Source organism: Pseudophryne corroboree, chromosome 1 (genome assembly GCF_028390025.1).
Source record: "Pseudophryne corroboree isolate aPseCor3 chromosome 1, aPseCor3.hap2, whole genome shotgun sequence".
Classification (NCBI taxonomy): domain Eukaryota; kingdom Metazoa; phylum Chordata; class Amphibia; order Anura; family Myobatrachidae; genus Pseudophryne; species Pseudophryne corroboree.
Window position 1 is genome coordinate 1,189,761,030 of NC_086444.1, and position 25,029 is coordinate 1,189,786,058.

At 44.8% G+C, this 25,029-nt stretch overlaps 1 protein-coding gene across 1 annotated transcript in view; it reads left to right on the forward strand.

Moving 5' to 3' along the window:
- LOC135015403 (vomeronasal type-2 receptor 26-like) overlaps nt 1-25,029 on the forward strand; it is a 76,402-nt gene that overhangs the window by 14,704 nt on the left and 36,669 nt on the right. The window contains exon 2 of the mRNA XM_063952801.1: nt 2,405-2,696. Coding sequence (XP_063808871.1) covers nt 2,405-2,696 — 292 coding nt within the window. The remainder of the gene's footprint in view (nt 1-2,404; nt 2,697-25,029) is intronic.

Genomic DNA, 25,029 nt, shown 5'->3' on the forward strand with positions numbered 1-25,029 from the left:
GGGAGGGGATATAGTGAAGCAGGCTGGTAGGGAGGGGATACAGAGATGTAGGGAGGGGATACAGAGATGTAGGGAGGGGATACAGAGATGTAGGGTGGTGGGGAGGGGATACAGAGATGTAGGGTGGTGGGGAGGGGATACAGAGATGTAGGGAGAGGATACAGAGACGCAGGGTTGTAGGGAGGGGATATAGAGATGCAGGGTGGTGGGGAGTGCATATAGAGAGGCAGGGCAGTGGGGAGGGGATATAGTGAAGCAGGCTGGTAGGGAGGGGATACAGAGATGCAGGCTGGTAGGGAGGGGATACAGAGATGCAGGCTGGTAGGGAGGGGATACAGAGACATAGGCCGGTAGGGAGGGGATACAGAGACGCAGGGTGGTAGGGAGGGGATACAGAGACGCAGGGCTGTAGGGAGGGAATACAGAGACACAGGTTGGTAGGGAGGTGATACAGAGATGTAGGGAGAGGATACAGAGATGCGGGGTTGTAGGGAGAGGATTCAGAGACGCAGGGTTGTAGGGAGAGGATACAGAGACGCAGGGTTGTAGGGAGAGGATACAGAGACGCAGGGTTGTAGGGAGAGGATACAGAGACGCAGGGTTGTAGGGAGAGGATACAGAGACGCAGGGTTGTAGGGAGGGGATATAGAGAGGCAGGGTGGTAGGGAGGGAATATAGAGAGGCAGGGTGGTAGGGAGGGGATACAGAGATGCAGGCTGGTAGGGAGGGGATACAGAGATGCAGGCTGGTAGGGAGGGGATACAGAGACATAGGCCGGTAGGGAGGGGATACAGAGACGCAGGGCAGTAGGGAGGGGATACAGAGACGCAGGGCAGTAGGGAGGGGATACAGAGATGCAGGGCGGTAGGGAGGGGATACAGAGACGCAGGGCTGTAGGGAGGGAATACAGAGACACAGGTTGGTAGGGAGGTGATACAGAGATGTAGGGAGGTAGGGAGAGGATACAGAGATGCAGGGTTGTAGGGAGAGGATTCAGAGACGCAGGGTTGTAGGGAGAGGATACAGATACGCAGGGTTGTAGGGAGAGGATACAGAGACGCAGGGTTGTAGGGAGGGGATATAGAGAGGCAGGGTTGTAGGGAGGGGATATAGAGAGGCAGGGTTGTAGGGAGGGGATATAGAGAGGCAGGGTTGTAGGGAGGGGATATAGAGAGGCAGGGTGGTAGGGAGGGGATATAGAGAGGCAGGGTGGTAGAGAGGGGATATAGAGAGGCAGGGTGGTAGAGAGGGGATATAGAGAGGCAGGGTGGTAGAGAGGGGATATAGAGAGGCAGGGTGGTAGAGAGGGGATATAGAGAGGCAGGGTGGTAGAGAGGGGATATAGAGAGGCAGGGTGGTAGAGAGGGGATATAGAGAGGCAGGGTGGTAGAGAGGGGATATAGAGAGGCAGGGTGGTAGAGAGGGGAGTCCCCAGTGAGGAAGTTGATGAAGAGAGGAGGGAAAGTAGTGGACGGGGTGGACACCGGAAGTCCTTGGGAACAGAGAAGAGGAAATTACACCGCACTGCCTAGATAAGGCAGTGAGCTAACCCTGATCCTGATCCCGGGTGAACCCTTAAAGTATGGGGGGGGGCTTGTGATGTGACCAGTGGTGGAAGTGGTGACACCTTGACCCCACACACATCACCGGGGTGGCAGAGCTCGATCCTGGCACCCAGCTCGCACCTGACACTCACAGCGATGCACCTCTTTGAAATTGGTGCAGCATCCAGATATCACCCTCCACAATATCACCCACTCTGTCCGTTTCATCCCCCATCTCAAGGCTTTCAGGCCGGCAGCCCAGGTACTGTGTTATGGAGTCAGGGCCTCTGGGGATCTGGGCGCATCGATGGTGGGGAGGCACCGTTGTAATGTCACGTGCGCGGAAGAGGAGCCAGGTTTCTGTATGCGGTGCAGGGAGGGCTATGAAAGCCTTCTGCTGCGCCACACTCATAAATGTCTCTGCCGGCAGCAGCAGCAGCCATTGTTGTTCCACCAGCGCCGCGTTCGGGGTGTCAGAAGTGTTGATGCCGGAGGGGTCAGACGGACTGGCAGCAGGACTTAAGGCGCTGCGGTAAAAGGATTTTTATTATTCCTATGTACAGCACAGGGACTTGCTGCAGATGTGGTGGGCCTATTTTGCGGTGTGGGCCTGGAGCTGCAGCTCCATAAGCCCCATTGTTAATCTGGCCCTACTTGCGGCCATGTCGCAGGATGGAAGAGCATGGCTATATCTGTATTTGCAGTAGACTCTGGCACAAATCTGCTCTCTCCTTTACTTAAACTGCCCCTGGGTGCTCATCAGTGTTAGAATTTATTGTATATTACATGTTTGTATATTGACACTAGTAGATTGTATGATAAAATATATAGGGAAGTTGACAGATATGTCTTTATCACAGTGTTCATAACAGAGAATATCAGCAGCTCCAGGCTTTCATATTCGCCATTGATGAAATTAACAGGAATCCGGAGATTCTGCCCAATGTTACTCTGGGATATCACGTGTATGACTCTTGTGGATATATCATGAAAGTTATGCAAGATGTTCTACACATACTGTCTGGGCCCAAGCTGACAGCTCCTAACTATAACTGCATGGAACACGGTACATTAGCCGGCTTTATTGGAGACCTCCAGTCTGTCACTACACTTCCAATGGCACAGTTATTGAATTTCTATGGATATACACAGGTAATTCTATAAAATACAATAAAATGATTTAACAAACCCATTCTAGGAGAAAACCTGATTGCCAATAACCTAGGACCCAGTTGCAATTTTGCTAAAAACACAAAACTGCAACTGCCTAGAATCTTATGCTGCGGGCTGCCCAGCGCAAGGCACGGCCGCCCATCGCACAATCTGTGTATGCAGTCAGACCACTGCTATTTTCCGGTTTGCAGCAGCCGCATGTGACATCACGCATCACCCCCGAAAATAGCCCGGACCCTCCAACATTTGCCTGTCAATGATCGCGGCAGTCGAAATACCCAAAATGATGACGGGATGTAGTTACAATGCCACTGGACAGGATCCCAGCGGCCGAAATACCGACACAGGAAACCAAGCCGGCGGCATAATGGCGACATCAAAATTCTGACATAGATTGGGATCATGGCATCAAAATACTGATGCCAGGAATCCCAAACGCTCTTTTAGCGGGACGCACTCACGTCCTGCCGTGGGGGGTGAGAGGTTAGGATTAGGCATTAGAAGGGGGGTTAGGGTTAGGGTGCAGGGACGGGAAGGGGTGGTTAGGTACCAGGGAGAAGGGGTTAGGGTTAGGCACTTACAAGGGGAAGTTAGGATAGGCACCAAGCTGGAAGGGTTTGGTTTAGGCACCATCAGAGAAGCTTAAGGTTAGGCACCCACCAGGGAGGGTTTGGGGTGGGTGTGGGGGAGGGTACTTTTTGGGAGGCTGTCAGTATTCTGATGGTCAGGATGCCGCTGTCGGTATTCTGTTGGTATTCTGACCACTGGCATCCTGTCCAATGGTATATCATACCGAATCCCGACCAGGGCCACAAGCCTGGTGCCAGAATCTCAACCACCGAAATCCTGAACTAGTGTGTGTGGCCCATCTCGTAAGCTGCGGGGAGGGGGGTTTGGGGGCTGAGTTAGGTTCTGGACTGTGGGAGATGGGTTAGGCTGCAGGGAGGGGACATTAGGTTTAAGCTGCTCAAAGGGGATGTTAGGTTTAGCCACCCCTGGGAAGGGTTAGGATTAGGCTGTTAGAAGAGAGGGTTAGGGTTAGGGGTTTACTCACTCTCCTAGCCTTTATATTTCATATTCCAAATTCAGTATAGTGTTAAAATACCACTCCAGTATTGTGACCAGTTCCTGGAAATTGCACTTGAAAGTCTCCTTATTTTTCCCTTCGTACTCTCAATTATTGCTGGAAGGCAGTCTTCAATATGAGCTTCTTATAATAGACTCAAAAGATATCCTCTGTTCACTCAAAAACATAGTACCCGAAAGACTTACTGTACTTTCTTGTAGCTGGAAGTATAAACATCAGGTGTCTGCCGGCAGACTTTGCTGGTGCCTCTGCAATCCAGCAAAAGGCAGAGGCACCAGCAAAGTCTGTGGTCCCTCAAATTCCTGGTCCCCCCCCCCCCCCAGTGCCTGCCATGCTGCTGATCGGACAACCCGGCAGCACCCCTCACACAGCAGCCACTGGGGAAATACAAAAAAGCAGCCACTGTACCTTCCTTCTGGTCCCCCATAGGCTGTAGATTGTAGCAGGCACCAAAAATGTGAAGTTGTGATGGTCATAATGTTCCAGCAATGTCCTGACGTTCCAAACATCAATGTTTGTACCAATGTTTCTCGAGGCCTTTTTGTTCTCCTTTTTTCCATTTTTTTTTTTATAAAATTGTATTGGATATATTTTAAATAAATTATTTTAACCTAATTCAATCAGAGAAAAAAGCCTGACAATTTCTGAGCAGTTTTTGGAAAAAATATTTGCCAGTTAAGTGGTTAAAGCAAGGAGTAACTGTTGTTTTTATAGTGCAGGTAAGGAACATGTACTGTATAATACTAATTGCATTTTTGTCACACTGGTGCTGTAATTTAACTGCAGCTCGTTTGTGCACTAAACTCTGTTGGAGTCTTTTTTGCCACTTCCAGGTCCTCCTAATGCAGGGTCAGTATTAACTCATAGTGCACAGTAAACACTGATGTTCACATACCCCACTATGGGGGTCATTCCGAGTTGTTCGCTCATTATTTTTTTCAAGCAACGGAGCGATTAGTCGCCAGTGCGCATGCGCAATGTCCGCAGTGCGACTGCGCCAAGTAAATTTGCTATGCAGTTAGGTATTTTACTCACGGCATTACGAGGTTTTTTCTTCGTTCTGGTGATCGTAATGTGATTGACAGGAAGTGGGTGTTTCTGGGCGGAAACAGGCCGTTTTATGGGAGTGTGTGAAAAAACGCTACCGTTTCTGGGAAAAACGCGGGAGTGGCTACTCAGAAACTGCACAGAGAAGTCTTTTCGCAATATTGCGAATCTTTCGTTCGCTATTTTGATAAGCTAAGATTCACTCCCAGTAGGCGGCGGCTTAGCGTGTGCAAAGCTGCTAAAAGCAGCTTGCGAGCGAACAACTCGGAATGAGGGCCTATGTTCACATAAATATAAGCACTGTGACTCTCCAGTGTGAGTGGTAATTTTTTTACAACTTGTGTGCTGTAGGTGCCATACACAACTGTGTTTCACATAAATATAAGCACTGTGACTCCGCAGTGTAAGTTGCAAAAAAAGTTTTAAAAATGTGTTGTTATTTGTGTACAACTTGTGTGTCCTGTGGGTGCCATACCCCACTGAGTTCACAAAAATATAAGCACTGTGAATCTTCAGTGTGAGCGTTTCATTTGCAATTAAAGTTTATAAATGTGTTATTTGTGTACAACGTGTGTGTGCTGTATGTGCTATACCCTACTGCAGTCACATAAATATAAGCACTGTGACTCCACAGTGTGAGCTGTTATTTGTGAAAAAGTTAAACAAAATATATATTTTTTTTTTGTACAACTTGTGTGTTCAAAAAATCTCAATAGGTGTCCTGTTGTACTGCGTTCATAAATATAAGCACTGAGTCAATATGAATAACAATCAATTGGAAGAACAGGAGCAGCAAAAAAGTACTAGTGCTGTGGCTGCTGCCAGTCATGATGATCATAATATTAGTATGTAGTACTTCAACATCAACTAAAGTCGGTGCTAAAGGCATAGAGGGACAATGTACTATTCCCAATCGTAGTTCACGTGGATGGTAAAGAATGAAAAAGGTGTGAAAAATTAAAACAAAACTTAAAAATGTGTCAACTATATGTGTGTTGACCATTGGCATGTCGACAATTTGAACCTGTCGAACATTCAAACCTGTTGACCATTTACATGTCGACCTAATGACCATGTCGATCTTTTGACCATGATGACCTACTGCATGTTGACATTATTGACTGTAGATCTATAGATCGCATACCCTCCTCCCTCATACATTTTCTTAATCAATTACATTAAATTAACCAATCTTTCTTTCTTTCTTTCTTTCTTTCTTTCTTTCTTTCTTTCTTTCTTTCTTTCTTTCTTTCTTTCTTTCTTTCTTTCTTTCTTTCTTTCTTTCTTTCTTTCTTTCTTTCTTTCTTTCTTTCTTTCTTTCTTTCATGAAAAATACAAAGAATATGTTAGAAATATCTTCTTTGTATTCTTCTAATTGTTTTTATAGTCAAAACTCTGGAGTAAACAGTCTATGGTGGTCATTCCGAGTTGTTCGCTCGCTAGCTGCTTTTAGCAGCATTGCAAACGCTAGGCCGCCGCCCTCTGGGAGTGTATCTTAGCTTAGCAGAATAGAGACCGAAAGATTAGCAGAACTGCTACTAAATAATTCCTTGCAGTTTCTGAGTAGCTCCAGACCTACTCCTGGATTGCGATCACCTCGGTCCGTTTAGTTCCTGGTTTGACGTCACAAACACGCTCTGCGTTCGGCCAGCCACTCCCCCGTTTCTCCAACCACTCCTGCGTTTTTACCTGGAACGCCTGCATTTTTTAGCACACTCCCTGAAAACGGCCAGTTTCCGCCCAGAAACACCCACTTCCTGTCAATCGCACTACGATCACTCGAGCGTTGAAAAAACGTTGCTCGAGCTTGTGTAAATCTACTAAGTTTTGTGTTAAATTACTAAGCGCATGCGCGCTGCGTACCATGCACATTTTCCACCTAATCGCTGCGTTGCGAAAAACGGCAATGAGCGAACAACTCTGAAAGACCACCCATGGCAGGTGAGGCACCTATCTTTTCCGCACATCTCTGATCAAAAAACTAACCAAATTTCCAGGAGTTTATACTGCTGTACCCATGTATAATGTGCAGATGTACCCTTTAGCTCATATATTGTGTAAAAATCTGGCTCTGGTGCTAGCCAGTGCCTCCTGAGCCATTTAGCTCACTGCACGTCCCTGGTGTACATGTGGTAGTGAATTAGTGCAAACAAGATATACACATTTCTCTTTAGAAAAAGAAACGTTTTATGTATTTTACATTTGTTTTCTTCTAGTCTTTACTCTTTATTGTCCCCATCTATTCATCACCCTTCAGCCTCTATTTTATTCATTTGCCCATTCTTATCTTACTTTTGTCATATGCCTATTTTTGTTTTTGTTTTTTAGTGCAGAGAAGTGTGAGCAGCTCTGAGAGATTCTTGTGTAGATTCTAGAGATGTGCACCGGAAATTTTTCTGGTTTTGTGTTTTGGTTTTGGATTCGGTTCCGCAACCGTGTTTTGGATTCGGACGCATTTTGGCAAAACCTCCCTGAAATTTTTTTGTCGGATTCGGGTGTGTTTTGGATTTGGATGTTTTTTTTTTTCAAAAACAGCTTAAATCATAGAATTTGGGGGTAATTTTGATCCTATAGTATTATTAACCTCAATAACCACAATTTCCACTCATTTCCAGTCTATTCTGAACACCTCACACCTCACAATATTATTTTTAGTCCTAAAATTTGCACCGAGGTCGCTGAATGCCTAAGCTAAGCGACCCAAGTGACCGGCACAAACACCTGGCCCATCTAGGAGTGGCACTGCAGTGTCAGACAGGATGGCACTTAAAAAAATTGGCCCCAAACAGCACATGATGCAAAGAAAAGAGAAAAAGAGGTACACTGTGGTTGCTGGATGGCTAAGCTAAGCGACACAAACACATCAATATCACAGGAATTTTTCGTTCTAATCAATGGTATTATTGGTCCAAATCACTGGAAGAAAATGACAAAATCACTGGAATTATTCGTTCTAATCAATGGTATTATTGGGCCAAATTACTGGCAGAAAATGACAAAATCACTGGAATTATTTGGCAAGATCACTGTAATTAATAATTATAAATCACTGATATTAATTGGTAAAATCTCACTATAGCCTGCCTAGTGAAGTGGAATCTAGATGGGATTTTGTACCGGGGACACAATAACTTCGTCAATTGTCTAAATCACACTCACTAATGGCGGAAAACGGGCACACGTCTAACAGCGCACTGATTATACTGAGAACTGATTATACTGATCACTGATGATACTACGGAGAACTGACACTGAGCAGCGAGAACAGCACTGGACTATTGTACTGTAGTATACTGGTCACCACAATGCAGCACTGACACTGAGCACAGATATTAAGCACTGATCAGGATACTAGAAGTGACACAGAGCTGCAAGATACAGCAATGGCCTACTGTACTGTACTACTATATACTGGTGGTCACCATAATGCTGCACTGTACTACTATATACTGGTCACAACAATGTAGCAGATATTGAGCACTGATCAGGATACTAGAACTGAGTCTGACACGGAGCTGCAAGATACAGCAATGGCCTACTATACTGTACTTTATGTATACTGCTGGTCACCAAAATGCTGCACTGTCCTACTATATACTGCTCACAACAATGCAGCACAGATATGGAATGGATACTTGCAGTGACACAGGGCTGCAAAATACAGCAATGGCCTACTGTACTGTACTACTATAATTATATACTGGTGGTCCCCACAATGCAGCACACTGAGCACAGATATTACCAGGTGTATCTCACACATCGCTCAGTACAGATTACAGGATGTATAATCACCAGGTGTATAACACACGTTGCACAGTACAGTATAAAGGGTGTATAATCCCCAGGTGTATCTCACACATCACTCAGTACAGTATATAGGGTGTATAATCCCCAGGTGTATCTCACACATCGCTCAGTACAGATTACAGGATGTATAATCACCAGGTGTATAACACACGTCACACAGTACAGTATACAGGGTGTATAATTAATTACCAGGTGTATCACACACATCGCACAGTACAGTTTATAGGGTGTATAATCACCAGGTGTATCTCACACATCACACAGTACAGTATATAGGGTGTATAATCCCAAGGTGTATCTAACACATCGCTCAGTACAGTATACAGGGTGTATAATCACCAGGTGTATCACAAACGTTGCACCGTACAGTATACAGGGTGTATAATCCCCAGGTGTATCTCACACATCGCTCAGTAAAGATTACAGGATGTATAAAATCACCAAGTGTGTAACACATGTCGCACAGTACAGTATACATACTGGTCACAACAATGCAGCAGATATTGAGCACTGATCAGAATACTAGAAGTGACACAGAGCTGCAAGATACAGCAATGGCCTACTGTACTGTACTATATGTATACTGCTGGTCACCAAAATGCTGCACTGTCCTACTATATACTGCTCACAATAATGCAGCACAGATATGGATAGTATACTTGACACATATCTGCAAGATACAGCAATGGCCTACTGTACTGTACTGTACTACTATAATTATAAACTGGTGGTCCCCACAATGCAGCACACTGAGCACAGATATTTGCAGCACACTGAGCACAGATATTTGCAGCACACTGAGCACAGATACGGAGCTTTTCAGGGAGAGAACGCAGCCACATCCTCTCCGTTCAATCTCCCAATCTCCAATGCACGAGTGAAAATGGCGGCGATGCGCGGCTCTTTATATAGAATACGAATCTCGCGAGAATCCGACAGCGGGATGATGACGTTTGGGCACGTTCAGGTTAACCGAGCAAGGCGGGAAGATCTGAGGCTGCCTCGGACCCGTGTAAAATAGGTGAAGTTCGGGGGGGGGGGGGGGGATTCGGATCTCAACGAACCGAACCCGCTCATCTCTAGTAGATTCTTCTTGTTCTATCAAGTAAAGAAGCATTCAATTACAAAGAGTGATGTTTTTAAGGGTTATTCTGGATACTTGTAGCACTGCTGTTAAATATTTACTAGTAACATTAGTAGCACTTGCCAGCGACTGAAATTATTACTCTCAAACTTCATTTGACCATTGGTAACATTATTTTATAAAATATTCACTAGAATGTACCACAGATTTAATATTTACATTAATGTAATATGTGGAAAGTGTAAGCTGATACACATGGCCTGATGCTGAGGTGAAAGTTTAGCAAAAAATAAGATTTTACTCACCGGTAAATCTATTTCTCGTAGTCCGTAGTGGATGCTGGGGACTCCGTAAGGACCATGGGGAATAGACGGGCTCCGCAGGAGACAGGGCACTCTAAGAAAGAATTAGGACTACTGGTGTGCACTGGCTCCTCCCTATGCCCCTCCTCCAGACCTCAGTTAAGGAAACTGTGCCCGGAAGAGCTGACAGTACAAGGAAAGGATTTTGGAATCCAGGGTAAGACTCATACCAGCCACACCAATCACACTGTACAACTTGTGATAACTATACCCAGTTAACAGTATGAACAACAACTGAGCATCAACCACAGATGCCAACATAACATAACCCTTTATTAAGCAATAACTATATACACGTATTGCAGAAAGTCCGCACTAGGGACGGGCGCCCAGCATCCACTACGGACTACGAGAAATAGATTTACCGGAGAGTAAATTCTTATTTTCTCTAACGTCCTAGTGGATTCTGGGGACTCCGTAAGGACCATGGGGATTATACCAAAGCTCCCAAACGGGCGGGAGAGTGCGGATGACTCTGCAGCACCGAATGAGCAAATACAAGGTCCTCCTCAGCCAGGGTATCAAACTTGTAGAACTTTGCAAAAGTGTTTGAACCTGACCAAGTAGCAGCTCGGCAAAGCTGTAATGCCGAGACCCCTCGGGCAGCCGCCCAAGAAGAGCCCACCTTCCTTGTGGAATGGGCTTTCACTGATTTTGGATGCGGCAATCCAGCCGCAGAATGAGCCTGCTGAATCGTGTTACAGATCCAGCGAGCAATAGTTTGCTTTGAAGCAGGAGCACCCAGCTTGTTGGATGCATACAGGATAAACAGCGATTCAGTTTTCCTGACTCCAGCCGTTCTGGCTACATAAATCTTCAAAGCCCTGACTACATCTAGTAACTTGGAATCCTCCAAGTCACGATGAACCACAGGCACCACAATAGTTGGTTCAAATGAAAAGATGACACCACCTTTGGCAGAAACTGCGGACGAGTCCGCAATTCTGCCCTGTCCATATGGAAAACCAGATAGGGGCTTTTACATGACAAAGCTGCCAATTCTGACACATGCCTAGCCGAAGCTAAGGCCAATAGCATGACTACTTTCCACGTGAGATATTTTAACTCCACGGTCTTAAGCGGCTCAAACCAGTGAGATTTCAGGAAACTCAACACCACGTTAAGATCCCAAGGTGCCACTGGTAGCACAAAAGGGGGCTGAATATGCACCACTCCCTTTACAAACGTCTGAACTTCAGGTAGAGAAGCTAGTTTTTTATGAAAGAAAATGGATAGGGCCGAAATCTGGACCTTAATGGACCCCAATTCTAGGCCCAAAGTCACTCCCGACTGTAGGAAGTGAAGGAAACGGCCCAGCTGGAATTCCTCTGTAGAGGCATTCCTGGCCTCACACCCAGCAACATATTTTTGCAGTATACGGTGATAATGTTTAGCCGTCACGTCCTTCCTAGCCTTTATCAGCGTAGGAATAACCTCATCCGGAATCCCTTTTTTCTACTAGGATCCGGCGTCCGACCGCCATGCCGTCAAACGCAGCTGCAGTAAGTCTTGGAACATACAAGGTCCCTGCTGAAACAGATCCTACCCTAGAGGCAGAGGCCATGGGTCCTCTGTGAGCATTTCTTGCAGCTCTGGATACCAAGTCCTTCTTGGCCAATCCGAAACAATGAGTATTGTTCTCACTCCTCTTTACCTTATGATTCTCAGCACCTTGGGTAAGAGAGGAAGAGGAGGAAACGCCTAAACCGACTGGAACATCCACGGTGTCACCAGTGCGTCTACAGCTATCGCCTGAGAGTCTCTTGACCTGGCGCAATACCTCTGTAGCTTTTTGTTGAGGCGGGATGCCTTCATGTCCACCTGTGGCAGTTCCCACTGACCTACAATCTGCGCGAAGACTTCTTGATGAAGTCCCCACTCTCCCGGGTGGAGGACGTGCCTGCTGAGGAAGTCTGCTTCCCAGTTGTCCACTCCCGGAATGAACACTGCTGACAGTGCGCTTACGTGATTCTCCGCCCAGCGAAGAATTCTGGTGGCTTCTACCATCGCCACCCTGCTCCTTGTGCCGCCTTGGCGGTTTACATGAGCCACTGCGGTGATATTGTCTGACTGAATCAGAACCGGTTGGTCGCGAAGCAGGGTCTCCGCTTGACTTAGGGCGTTGTATATGGCCCTTAGTTCCAGGATATTGATGTGAAGGCAAGTCTCCTGCCTTGACCACAGCCCTTGGAAATTTCTTCCCTGTGTGACTGCCCCCCACCATCGGAGGCTTGCATCCGTGGTCACCAGGACCCAGTCCTGAATGCCGAATCTGCGACCTTCGAGAAGGAGAGCACTCTGCAGCCACCACAGGAGAGACACCCTGGCTCTGGGGGATAGGGTGATTAACCGATGCATCTGAAGATGTGATCCGGACCACTTGTCCAGTAAGTCCCATTGGAAGGTCCTCGTATGGAACCTGCCGAAGGGAATGGCCTTGTATGATGCCACCCTCCTTCCCAGGACTCGAGTGCAGTGATGTACTGACACCTGTTTTGGTTTTAATAGATTCCTGACCAGTGTCACGAGCTCCTGAGCTCTCTCTATCGGGAGATAAACCCTTTTCTGGTCTGTGTCTAGGATCATGCCTAGGAGAGACAGATGAGCTGTAAAAACCAACTGCGACTTTGGAATATATAGAATCCAGCCGTGTTGCCGTTACACTTCCAGAGAAAGTGATACGCTGTTCAGCAACTGCTCTCTTGATCTCGCTTTTATGAGGAGATCGTCCAAGTACGTGATAATAGTGACACCTTGCTTCTGCAGGAGCACCATCATTTCCGCTATTACCTTGGTGAATATTCTCAAGGCCGTGGAGAGACCAAACGGCAACGTCTGAAATTGGTAATGACAATCCCGTACCGCAATTCTGAGGTACGCCTGATGAGGTGGATAAATGGGGACATGAAGGTATGCATCCTTTATGTCCAGAGACACCATATAATCCCCCCCTTCCAGGCTTGCGATGACCGCTCTGAGCGATTCCATCTTGAACTTGAACCTTTTCAGGTATATGTTCAGGGATTTTAAATTCAATATGGGTCTGACCGAACCGTCTGGTTTCGGGACTACAACATGGTCGAATAATAACCCCCTTCTTGTTGAAGGAGGGCAACCTTGACCACCACCTGTTGAAGATACAATTTGTGAATTGCAGTTAACACTGTTTCCTTCTCGTGGGGGGAAGCCGGCAGGGCTGTCGGTGAGGGGGCATCTTCTCAAAGTCCAGCTTGTATCCCTGAGACATAATATCTATTGCCCAGGGATCTAACAGGGAGTGAACCCACTTGTGGCTGAACTTACGAAGGCGTGCCCCCACCGGGCCTAGCTCCGCCTGTGGAGCCCCAGTGACATGCGGTGGATATTTGTAGAGGCCGGGGAGGACTTCTGTTCCTGGGAACTAGCTGTGTTGTGCAGCTTCTTTCCTCTGCCCCTGCCTCTGGCAAGAAAGGACGCACCTCAGACTTTCTTGTTTCTTTATTCGAAAGGCTGCATTTGATAATGTATTGCTTTCCTAGACTGTGCAGGAATATAAGGCAAAATATCAGAATTACCAGCTATAGCTGTGGAGACCAGGTCCGTGAACCCTTCTCCACACAATCCTCAGCCTTCCATATGCCTCTTAAGCCGGCATCATCTGTCCATTGCATATTCTACAGGACACGTCAAGCAGAAATCGACATAGCTTTGACACTAGGACCCAGTATACTCATGTCTCTTTGGGCATGTTTTATATATGCATATCTCTTAAGACAGCATCTTTAATATATATATATATATATATCTATATATACATATATATATATATCTATATGCATACTAGGGTCTCAATCTCTGCTGATAAGGTACCTGTCCATGCTGCCACAGCGCTATAAACCCATGCCGACACAATCGCCGGTTTGAGTAGTGTACCAGAATGTGCACGCTATCTGCAGGATCCCTGAGAATAGCTAGGGCTACCTTCTGGGCAAATGTGACACCCTAGGGGAAGATTCCCATCACATCCTGGCCCTAGTGCTGAAAGGAAACTATCTGAGAATTCTTTGTGGGAAGCTGCAGTCTCTTGTCTGGAGATTCCCGCTCTTTTTCCTCATGAGAGGAGGGAAATTTACCTCAGCTTTCTTCCCCTTAACATGTGTACCCTTGTGTCAGGGACAAATGAGTCATCAGTGATATGCAAATCATCTTTTATTACAATAATCATATATTGAATACTTTTCTGCCATTTTGGCTGTAACTTTGCATTATCGTAGTCGACACTGGAGTCAAACTCCGTGTCGATATCAGTGTTTATTATTTTGGATAGTGAGCATTGTGAGACTCTGAAGGTCTCTGTGCCATAGGGACAGACATGGGTAGATTTCCTTTCTGTTCTCTAATCTTTTGTGCAATAAATTCACCTTAGCACTTACACATATCCAAACAGGTGTCGGCGTTGTTGACGGAGACACCCTCACACACACATATTTGCTCTATCTCCTCCTTAGGGGAGCCTTTTTCAGACATGTCGACACACACGTACCGACACATCACACACACACGGGATGCTCTATTTAAAGACAGTTCCCCCACAAGGCCCTTTGGAGAGACAGAGAGAGAGTATGCCAGCACACACCCTAGCGCTATATGACCCAGGAATCACACAGTAACTTAGTGTTAACCCAGTAGCTGCTGTATATATTGTTTTTGCGCCAAATTTATGTGCCCCCCCTCTCTTTTTCACCCTCTCTATCGTGCTTCTGCAGGGGAGAGCATGGGGAGCTTCCTCTCAGCTGAGCTGTGGAGAGAAAATGGCGCTGGTGAGTGCTGAGGAAGAAGGCCCCGCCCCCTCAGCGGCGGGCTTCTGTCCCGCGATTTTGTGTAAAAATAATGGCGGGGGCTCATGCATATTACAGTGCCCAGCTGTATATATGCTGCTTTTTGCCAGGTGGTACTCAATTGCTGCCCAGGGTGCCCCCCCCTGCGCCCTGCACCCTACAGTGACCGGAGTGTGTGGGTTAATGTGGGAGCAATGGCGCACAGCTGCAGTGCTGTGCGCTACCTCATATAAAGACAGGAGTCTTCTGCCGCTGATTTTGACGTCTTCTTGCTTCAACCCGCCGGCTTCTGTCTTCTGGCTCTGCGAGGGGGACGGCGGCGCGGCTCCGGGAACGGACGACCAAGGTTAATTTCCTGTGTTCGATCCCTCTGGAGCTAATGGTGCCCAGTAGCCTAAGAAGCGCAACCTAGCTGCAGTTAGTAGGTTTACTTCTCTCCCCTCAGTCCCACGTAGCAGAGTCTGTTGCCAGCAGAAGCTCTCTGAAAATAAAAAAACAAACTAAAATACTTTCTTAATAGCAAGCTCAGGAGAGCTCACTAAAATGCACCCAGCTCCTTCCGGGCACAGATTCTAACTGAGGTCTGGAGGAGGGGCATAGAGGGAGGAGCCAGTGCACACCAGTAGTACTAAATCTTTCTTAGAGTGCCCAGTCTCCTGCAGAGCCCGTCTATTCCCCATGGTCCTTACGGAGTCCCCAGCATCCACTAGGACGTTAGAGAAAAGAGAAATCAACTCTGCACCTTACATAACCATCATGTACTGTAGGTGGGGCAGATTTAAAATATACAGAGAGAATTACCGTATATTTGAGTTTCATGTGTCCAAACTCAAATCTAAATTAGTGTGTAAAAAAAAATATGCTTAATATTTGTGGGCGGCGTTCAAAAGCAGCCCACAAATACTGTATCATTCATGTTAGTTCAACCCAGTCACCCGGAGATGAGAAAAATTTTGATGCCCGCCCGACTCTTTGACTTCGCAAAATTAGCAACATGTCCATGACATTTCTGAGAAAATGAATTGCATGGTGTGACTCAGCACTCCCCATACAGTTACAGTCCATTTCCCCCTAACCTATGAAGCATTAGTGCATGGCTACCGAGAGCATGTTTTTGACCACCAGACTTTATAGAGAGCATTTCTGTGACTGGTAGACACTACAGAGAGCATTATTGCGTCTGCAAGACAATACGAAGAGTATTGGCAGTGGGTGTAATATACTGTACTGTATATTTCTATAATTTTCAAATACATACTATTCAGAGCAGTTGTTTTAACTTAGGCGGAGTGCACTACTTGACTATTCTATATAGACATAGATATGTAGAATCTATTTAATTTAGTAGCACCGGAGGTGTACAGATGGATCCTCCCTCATCATTGCAGTTTCTCTGCCTAAACAGTATTTGTCGCGCCTTAACTATACCTCAGGTTGTTGAGGTGTTGCACGATGAGACTCGTTGAGGTGCGACAACATACACAGCATGCAATATACATCTTCACCACTGGGTGGCTAATGCTTCAGTAATTCAGTACTGTAGAGTGAATAGCGGCTGATGGATATACAGTACAGTACAGTAATTGTACTACAGGTTGAGTCTCCCTTATCCAAAATGCTTGGGACCAGAGGTATTTTGGATATTGGATTTTTCCGTATTTTGGAATAATTGCCTAACATAATGAGATATCATGGTGATGGGACCTAAATCTAAGCACAGAATGCATTTATGTTACATATACACCTTATACACACAGCCTGAAGGTCATTTTAGCCAATATTTTTTATAACTTTGTGCATTAAACAAAGTGTGTCTACATTCACACAATTCATTTATGTTTCATATACACCTTATACACACAGCCTGAGGGTCATTCAATACAATATTTTTAATAACTTTGTGTATTAAACAAAGTTTGTGTACATTGAGCCATCAAAAAACAAAGGTTTCACTATCTCACTCTCACTCAAAAAAGTCCGTATTTCGGAATATTCCGTATTTCGGAATATTTGGATATGGGATACTCAACCTGTATAATAGTGTACTATTAGCAAGCTCTGGCAAATGGCCAGTGACAACTGTAATGTTATACACACAGACCAATAAACCAATAAATCAATAAATAAAAATAGTGTGTATACAGACGCAAACTAACGTGTTAAAGCAATGGTCCATTGCTCAGTCTAATAAAGATAAGACTCGCCTCATGTGAAAAGTCACACTTGCATATTTGTGTAACACGTAGCACCTTGAATTTTTTTCTAATTTTGACTGATATCTGTGTGCATGTTTGAGACTGTATGCAAAGTATGGCAGAACTTGTTTGGCAAAATTAGAAAAAACTGTGGATGCTAATTTTGACACAGATATACAATACAAGCGTGTCCTTTGCGGGAATCGAACCCTAGCTCACAGGCAAGCATCAGTGATACCACTATGCCAAGCTGTATAGAACTCTGAACTGTGCTTTTCTTTGTGTGCATTGGAGACGCAGAGCCAATCTATAGATGTGTCCTCTTACATCCTTGCTGCAGTCACGCAAACAGCCCTTGAAGTCACCCCAAACCACGGCGGGACTCAGTAGCGCTGATCATCTTTATTTGTGCTTTTCCGTGAAAGTGTATCTTAGATGCAAAGTAATCAGGGCCGGTTCCGGGGCTTCTGGCGCCCCGAATGGCATTAGGGGGCGTGGCTTCATACAGGGGGCGTGGTCAGTTACGCCCCCTGTACTGTTGTAGGATGTGCGGTGTCCGATGACGTCATTGCGCACCGCACAGCAAAGGTCCTCTCCACGAAGGTAAACTAGATGCTAAGCGTCTAGTTCCCTTTGTGGAGAGGACCTTTGCTGTGCGGTACGCGATGACGTCAACGTGCACCGCACATCATTACAGTGAAGGTCCTCTCCAGGAAGGGAAATTAGATGCGTAGCATCTAGTTTCCCTTCACAGCGGGCAGCCCACGTAGGGAAACATTTCCCTTCACAACGGACAGCGGGACAGCGGGCCGCGGCAGCGGGGGGCATCACAGCAGCAGCGGATCTTGCCATGGTGCGGCGCCCTCCGGAAGGCGCTGGCACACTCCGGAAGGCGGCGCCCCGGGCAAAAGTCCTGCTTGCCCGTGGCAAGATCCGCTACTGAAAATAATGTAATATGACGCACAAGCAGCTTCTGCTTAATAAAATGATATGCAGCATGCCTATATTCTGTGTGCGACTGCTACTGCATTTGCATACACAATGCTCTGCTACAGTGTTTTCCTGGAAAACACTGTAACATTTCATTTTGGATGCAGATAGAGCTGCTATTACACACAGAATGATGACGTGCATGGTAACCATCCTAGATACCACTAGGCCAACATAGCCACAGATACTGTATGTAGAGTAAAGTAGTTCTTGCGCTATAGTATATTTCAATGGAGACAACACTCATGAGCAGAGGTAATTCTTGCACTATAGTATTTTATTGGACACCTCACGCATGTGCAATAGTGACTTTCAAAAGTGACATCTGGTGGATGACTGCTGATATTACACTCACTGGTAACGCCATACGCCACACTAAGCTCTATGCGCCACCCTGCGACCAGACACACTGCAACTCCATGATTGGGACAAACGCCATAGATAGGAAAGATGAGTGAGGATCCATCTGTACCTAATCTATATATATATATAAATGCGAAAGCCCGCACTCTCTCACTAACTGACTGACTCATAACTCATTCTCTTACTTCCTGATATATTAGGAAGCTGAAATTTAACATAGTTATTCATCAGGTGGGAAATAGGAAAACTACAGTGCTTTGCTAAAGTATTCACCCCCCTTGGCTTTTTACTTATTTTGTTACATTACAACCTATAATTTATTTATTTATTTTAATATGAATTTTATGTGATGGATGTGCACAAAATAGTCTAACGTGGTGAAGTGAAATGAGAAAAATGTATTTAAAATTTTTTATTTTTTTTGCTATGAAGCCCCTCAAAAGTTCTGGTGCAATCAAATACCTTCAGATGTCGCATAATTAGTGAAATGAAGTCCACCTGTGTGCAATCTAAGTGTCACATGATCTGTCAGTATAAACACACCTTTTCTGAAAGCCCCAGAGACTGCAACACCACTAAGCAAGAGGCTTCACACCACCAAGACCAAGAAGCTCTCCAAACAAGTCAGGGACAAAGTTGTTGAGAAGTACAAGTCAGGATTGGGCTATAAAAACTATCCAAATCTTTGATGATCCCCCGGAGCACCATCAAAGCCATCATCTTCAAATGGAAAGAACAAGGTACCACAACAAACCTGCCAAGAGAGGGTCGGCCACCAAAACTCACAGACCAGGCAGGAGGGCATTAATCAGAGAGGCAACACAGACACCAAAGGTAACCCTGAAGGAGCTGCATAGTTCCACAGTATTAGTTACTCTACAAACTCATTTGTCACCAACCTCTATTCTGTTTCTCTACAGTTTTCCTCTTCATCTTTTGTGTTCACACAGGGTGGTACAATACATGGACCCCTTTTCAGTTCAAACACTACATGCCTAATTTGTACTTCAGAGTTCTGCCCGAACCCAGTATTTCTCACCAGCACGATAACACCAGTATTACTGCAGTGTGCCTTTTCATGCACAAAGAGTGGATGAAGGATGAGAATACTGGTGAAGGGAAATTTTGTATAGACACTGATATGCCCGTTGGTGAATGCAGACCTGACATTTTCTTCTTCTTTCTCTCCTCTAGAGATGTTTTTTTTTTTTTTTTTTTTTTTTGAGTTATGCTCATGATACTCTACATTGCAAACACACAACAGTTAAATTAAGATACAAATTTGTGTTCCCTACAGGAAAAGGAGGTCTGGAAGGCAAAGGGATATGGTCAGGAGTCCTCAGGACTTTGGACAGATGGACATGGTAAGCCAGTGGCCCCCAGAGCATATCTCCCAAGCCTAGCTGAGGCGGCACATGGTCTGACTCATCTAGGTAAAGAAGGTATGTGCAAGCTGGTAAGAGCCTACTGGAGTGCACCAGGGTTCTCTTCTCATGCAGGTAAGAAAGCAATGACATGTCTTACTTGCTTGAGGAAGAATATTGGTAAGGTAATACCAACAGAGCCATCCGATATCCCTCCTGCAGATGGACCTTTTCAGGTAATACATATCGACTTGGTACAGTTAACACCCTATAGGAATTATTGTTATGTATTGGTGTGCACTGATGTTTTCTCAAACTGGGTAGAGGCATTTCCTGCTGCCACGGATGCTGCTGTGTTTACCGCAAAGAAAACTTGTGCAGAAATTTGTGTGTAGATATGGTAAACCTAGGAGTAGGAGTAAAGCTTAAAATTGGACTATTGTGGTCATAGACACTGCCACTAGTATTATGTAGCATCGGAAACACTCCCAGATCTTCACTTAATGAATCACCCTCTTTGAAATTTTTGTTTTTGTTTTTGTTTTGTTTTTGTTTTTTGTTTTTTTTGGAAGACAATCTCATGTCATGATTGATCCGCACAATGATCAGAAATACACCAATGAGGTGACAGTACAGTACCTTATCGAGATGAGCCAGCATTTGAGAATTTGACAAAAGGGCTTGAAACTGTTGATTCCTGGTATGCCAAATACTTACTGTCTTGATTGTGAACCAAGAGACTGTGTGATTGTTCTTACGATAAGGTTGCCTAACAGACAGGTGGGAAGGACCATACCAAGTTTTGTTGACAGCACGATCCCAGTGAAAGTAGCCGAGAGAGAGACTTGGGTCCACGATTCCCATTGCAGGAAAGTCGGTAGTCCGGAAGGAACTCATAAATGGAGTGAGATCGCAAAAGTATCACCAGAGAGTCTGTTCCGTGAAGACTGAGAGGCGGCACTGTTGAACACTACCTGAGCGTACTAAAGGATTACAGAAAGACCAGTCGTTGTAATTGATTTGCTATGGACAAGATTTGTTTTGTTCTATTTTCTCTTTTCTCTCTTTCCCGCTGACAAACATTTTTTTCAGGACATTCTATTTTTGTGAGGTTTTTCATGAGGAGTCGAGTGTGGGACTGGAACTGGTTCTGGGGGAAGGAGTGATTTCCTTATAGGATCCCAGGATTAGCCATCAGTTTATTAAAGCCAGAGAAAATCAAAGGTCTAGTAGTTACGGAGTTCGGAGAACCTCAATCGAATCCGAACATCAGTGTACATAGACATAGGTACATGTATGTGTGAAATGTTCATTCAAATCAGACATTATAGGCCAAAGCACTGTCCCAGCATACTCTATAGGTTGAATGTTGTCCCACACCAAACCAGTGGTCCCGTGACCGCTGAGTGCATATAGAGGATGTCTTGTCCTCCTCCCTGTCTTCCCCAAATATAGTCAAGTGTCTGATTTGCGAAATGAATACAAACGTGTGTCTAGGTCACCGATAATTGTCTGAAATATTTTTCTTATGTTAATAATTTATGGCAGTTATTGTTTACTGCCAAAGGCTGGACTGTCGAAGTCAAAAATATTACATAGAGAGAACATACAGACTCCACACATTATGAGTCGCTATGCTTGCAAATACTCGCAGCGAGCACAGCAAATATGGTAACATATGCATTTACACAGACATGCCACAAAGATATATTCAACACTTATTTCATACAGCACATAATTTGAACATATCAAATGCCAGACATCATAATGTTTTAATTTCTTTAATGGAGTCAAGTCATGTATGTGTATTATTGGAGCGGAGCAAGATGGGCATGTTGTGCTTGGTGTCACATTAACCAGATTAATGTGTAGATTCATTTGATGCCTGTTATTAAGTTGTAGCTCATTGCAACAAGTAAATGTGATTAAATGTAGGAATATGAAGAAAATGTTACTAGAACAAAAGATATGTTCAAAAGAGAATGTGATAGACAGGAAACTCAGGCCAGCCCTTTTGATGTCTTCAAGGCTTGCATATGAACTGACCAATGACTCATCATGAATGAGAAAGTTCCCTCCCCTAGTCCAGTAACAAGAGATCTGTATACGCCCCCAAGAGACTCAGTGTATTGCTGAACACACACACACACACACACACACACACACAGACAGCCCTTCTTGTCCCAGATGATGGTGGAGATGATGTCTGTCCAGTGGCTGCATGATTTTACTGAGAGAGAGAGAGAGTGATATGGAGTGGAGACTTAATTTGAGCAAAATATGGTAATTGTATCGCTGGCCATGTATGTCTGTAATTAATTAGTTTGTAATAACTGCTCACCGTATAAATTGTAATCATGTAACTATATATATACTGTTCATTGTGATATATTGAATACATATCCTTTTAATAACAAATATATACATCAATGAGCTTTGGAACTCAGATAATTTGTGGGTGTATTATTTTCTCTTATGGGATGTAGTGTTTTTGCGATGTATAGCGTACATTCATAGCACATGGTAATAAGATGCGCAGGTGTCCACAATAAATATTAGCGCTGTCATTTTAAATATTTTTTAGAAAGCAATTTGACTTTTACAGGGTCTCGGACTTGGGTGCCTTATCCTGTAAGTCCCCCCATTTGATTTTTCACTGTGACTGGGCGGATCTTAGAACGTGACCAGGTTATTTGCCCAAGGTGGTGTCTTCCTTCCACCTTAACCAGGAGATTGTGGTTCCAGCCTTTAATTCTCCTGAGCTGTCTTCCAAAGAGCCGTCTTTGCATGTGGTATGGGCTCTCCGTATCTATGTGAAGAGAACATCCTCCATTAGGAAATATGATTCTCTTTTTGTATTGTTTGGTTTTCACAAACGTGGCTGGCCTGCTTCCAAGCAGACCCTGGCCAGATGGATTAGAATGGTGATTGCACATGCTTATGTACAGGCTGGTCGTCCAGCTCCTGCTACCATCAAAGCCCATTCTACTCGGTCGATTGGACCTTCTTGGGTGGCCCGCCATGGTGCGACCCTTGAACAATTGTGCAAGGTGGCTACTTGGTCCTCAGTGAACACGTTCATAAGGTTCTATGCCTTCGATACTTCCGCCTCCCAGGATGCTTCCTTTGGACGCCGGGTTCTTGTGCCCGCTACAGTGCTTCTCCTCCCATAAGGAACTGCTTTAGGACATCCCCGATGTTAATCCTTGTGGAGCCCAGTCTACCCCACAGCAGAAAACGAGATTTATGGTAAGAACTTACCATTGTTAAATCTCTTTCTGCGAGGTACACTGGGCTCCACAAGGTGCCCACCCTGACGCACTTAGCTTCTTTGGGTTGGTATGGCATTAGCTGCTGACACCCTCTCCTGTAGTGAGTGTGTGGTGTAATTTGCTACAAGTGATTGTCATCTCTAGTACCTGCTACTGCATTGGACTGGTTAACGAAACTGAGGTCCTGTGCACGGAGACGGAGTTATAGAGGAGGCGGCGCTATGCATCTTGAGAACAGTCAAAGCTTTGAGCCTGTTGGTGCCTCGGATCAAGATCCTACTCTACACCCCGATGTTAATCCTTGTGGAGCCCAGTGTACCTTGCAGAAAGAGATTTAGCAACGGTAAGTTCTTACCATAAATCTCGTTATTGCACACACAAACACACATAAATAGCCTGTTACCAGGTGAAACTCATGAAATTAAATGTGTATACAGAAAAAAACACATTTGTACTGATTTGTTTTCAAGTCAAGTTCTATGCTATTGCCTCCGCTCTTCAGCTACACTCACCCTGAATGATGCAATTACCTGCATGTTACTGGTCATGAACACACTCAGGGGTCAAACTATTACAGCAGCGTGCTGCACTTATACAGTGCTGCCAACACAGAGAACAGGGTCCGGAACAACATAAGAGGGCTAACTCAGCATACAGATGCAGCTGCGTCATTTCTTAATGAGCTTTTTATCTCTATATATGAGACGCCAATAATTACTATTCTAACTATTGACTTTAATGATAAAATGGACACTTTTGAATGAAGGCCCTAATTCTGAGATGGACGCAGTAGCACAGCCGTTGAGTTTTTATACGCTTCAGCTGTGCTACAATATATTAAAGCCACAGGAGGAGTCTTATGTAACTAGGGACCTCCTGCCAGCTTCTGTGATTCTCTGCTCCATCTGAAGATGCAGCACCGGATCATCTACGGATCATCAGGTTACTCAGATAGATAGTGTTCTCATGCAACCAGGACCAATGCATCTGCATCCGAGATTGCAGCCACTGGCCTCAACACACCTGAAAAATAGGGCTGACACAGACCTATTTTCTGGAATGCCTCTAACGAATGCGTCAGGTCAATCATGCAGCAATTTAAGGTGCACAAACACAGTGCAGAAACTTTTGCTACTTTATAGAATGTTATTTGATGGATTTTTTATCGATGAATGAAATTCAGTTTTAATTGAACCATGGAGATTGACACTACTGGCCTTTCTAGATCAGCTATGGAGCGAGGGACCTGATGCTGAGTGACCGGATTCTGTATCCAAACTTCTTTCGCACAGTACAAAACTACCAGTTGCAACATGTGGCCATCTCAAAGTTATTCAGGCATTTTGGTTGGAACTGGGTAGGGATCATCACATCAGATGATGAGACTGGAGAATGGGAGCTAGAAAACCTGAGCCAGCAATTTAATAATGATGGAATTTGCATTGAATTCAAAATGAAAGTTCCTCTCATTTTAAAAAATTCTTTTGCGTTCACATCTTCATCTACCGAGATTATTGTTATTTGCGGAACAATTAACTTAACATTTCTTCGATATTTGCTTGGTGTGAAAAGTCTTCTTCTTGACAAGACAATTATTCTTCCAGTTTTATGGTCATTTTCAACAGAGCTTTTTGAGATGGAAGAACTAGCTGAAAACAGTTTAGTGATTTCCCCTTCGTTACGGAATATCATTGCATTTCAGGAATACTTACAGAGTTTTCCTCTGGCCAGTCATCCAAGTAACATGTTATTTGAAGATATCTGGATTCAGCACTTATCATGCATGCCGGGAAATTTTAAAAAGATTGATTTTCATTCAGATAGAGTTCAGACATATTATTATAACTGCACTGAGTGGAGGAATCTTATACACAAGACTTATAATTTTCCGGGAGATCCAGCAACTTACCAAGTATATATTGCA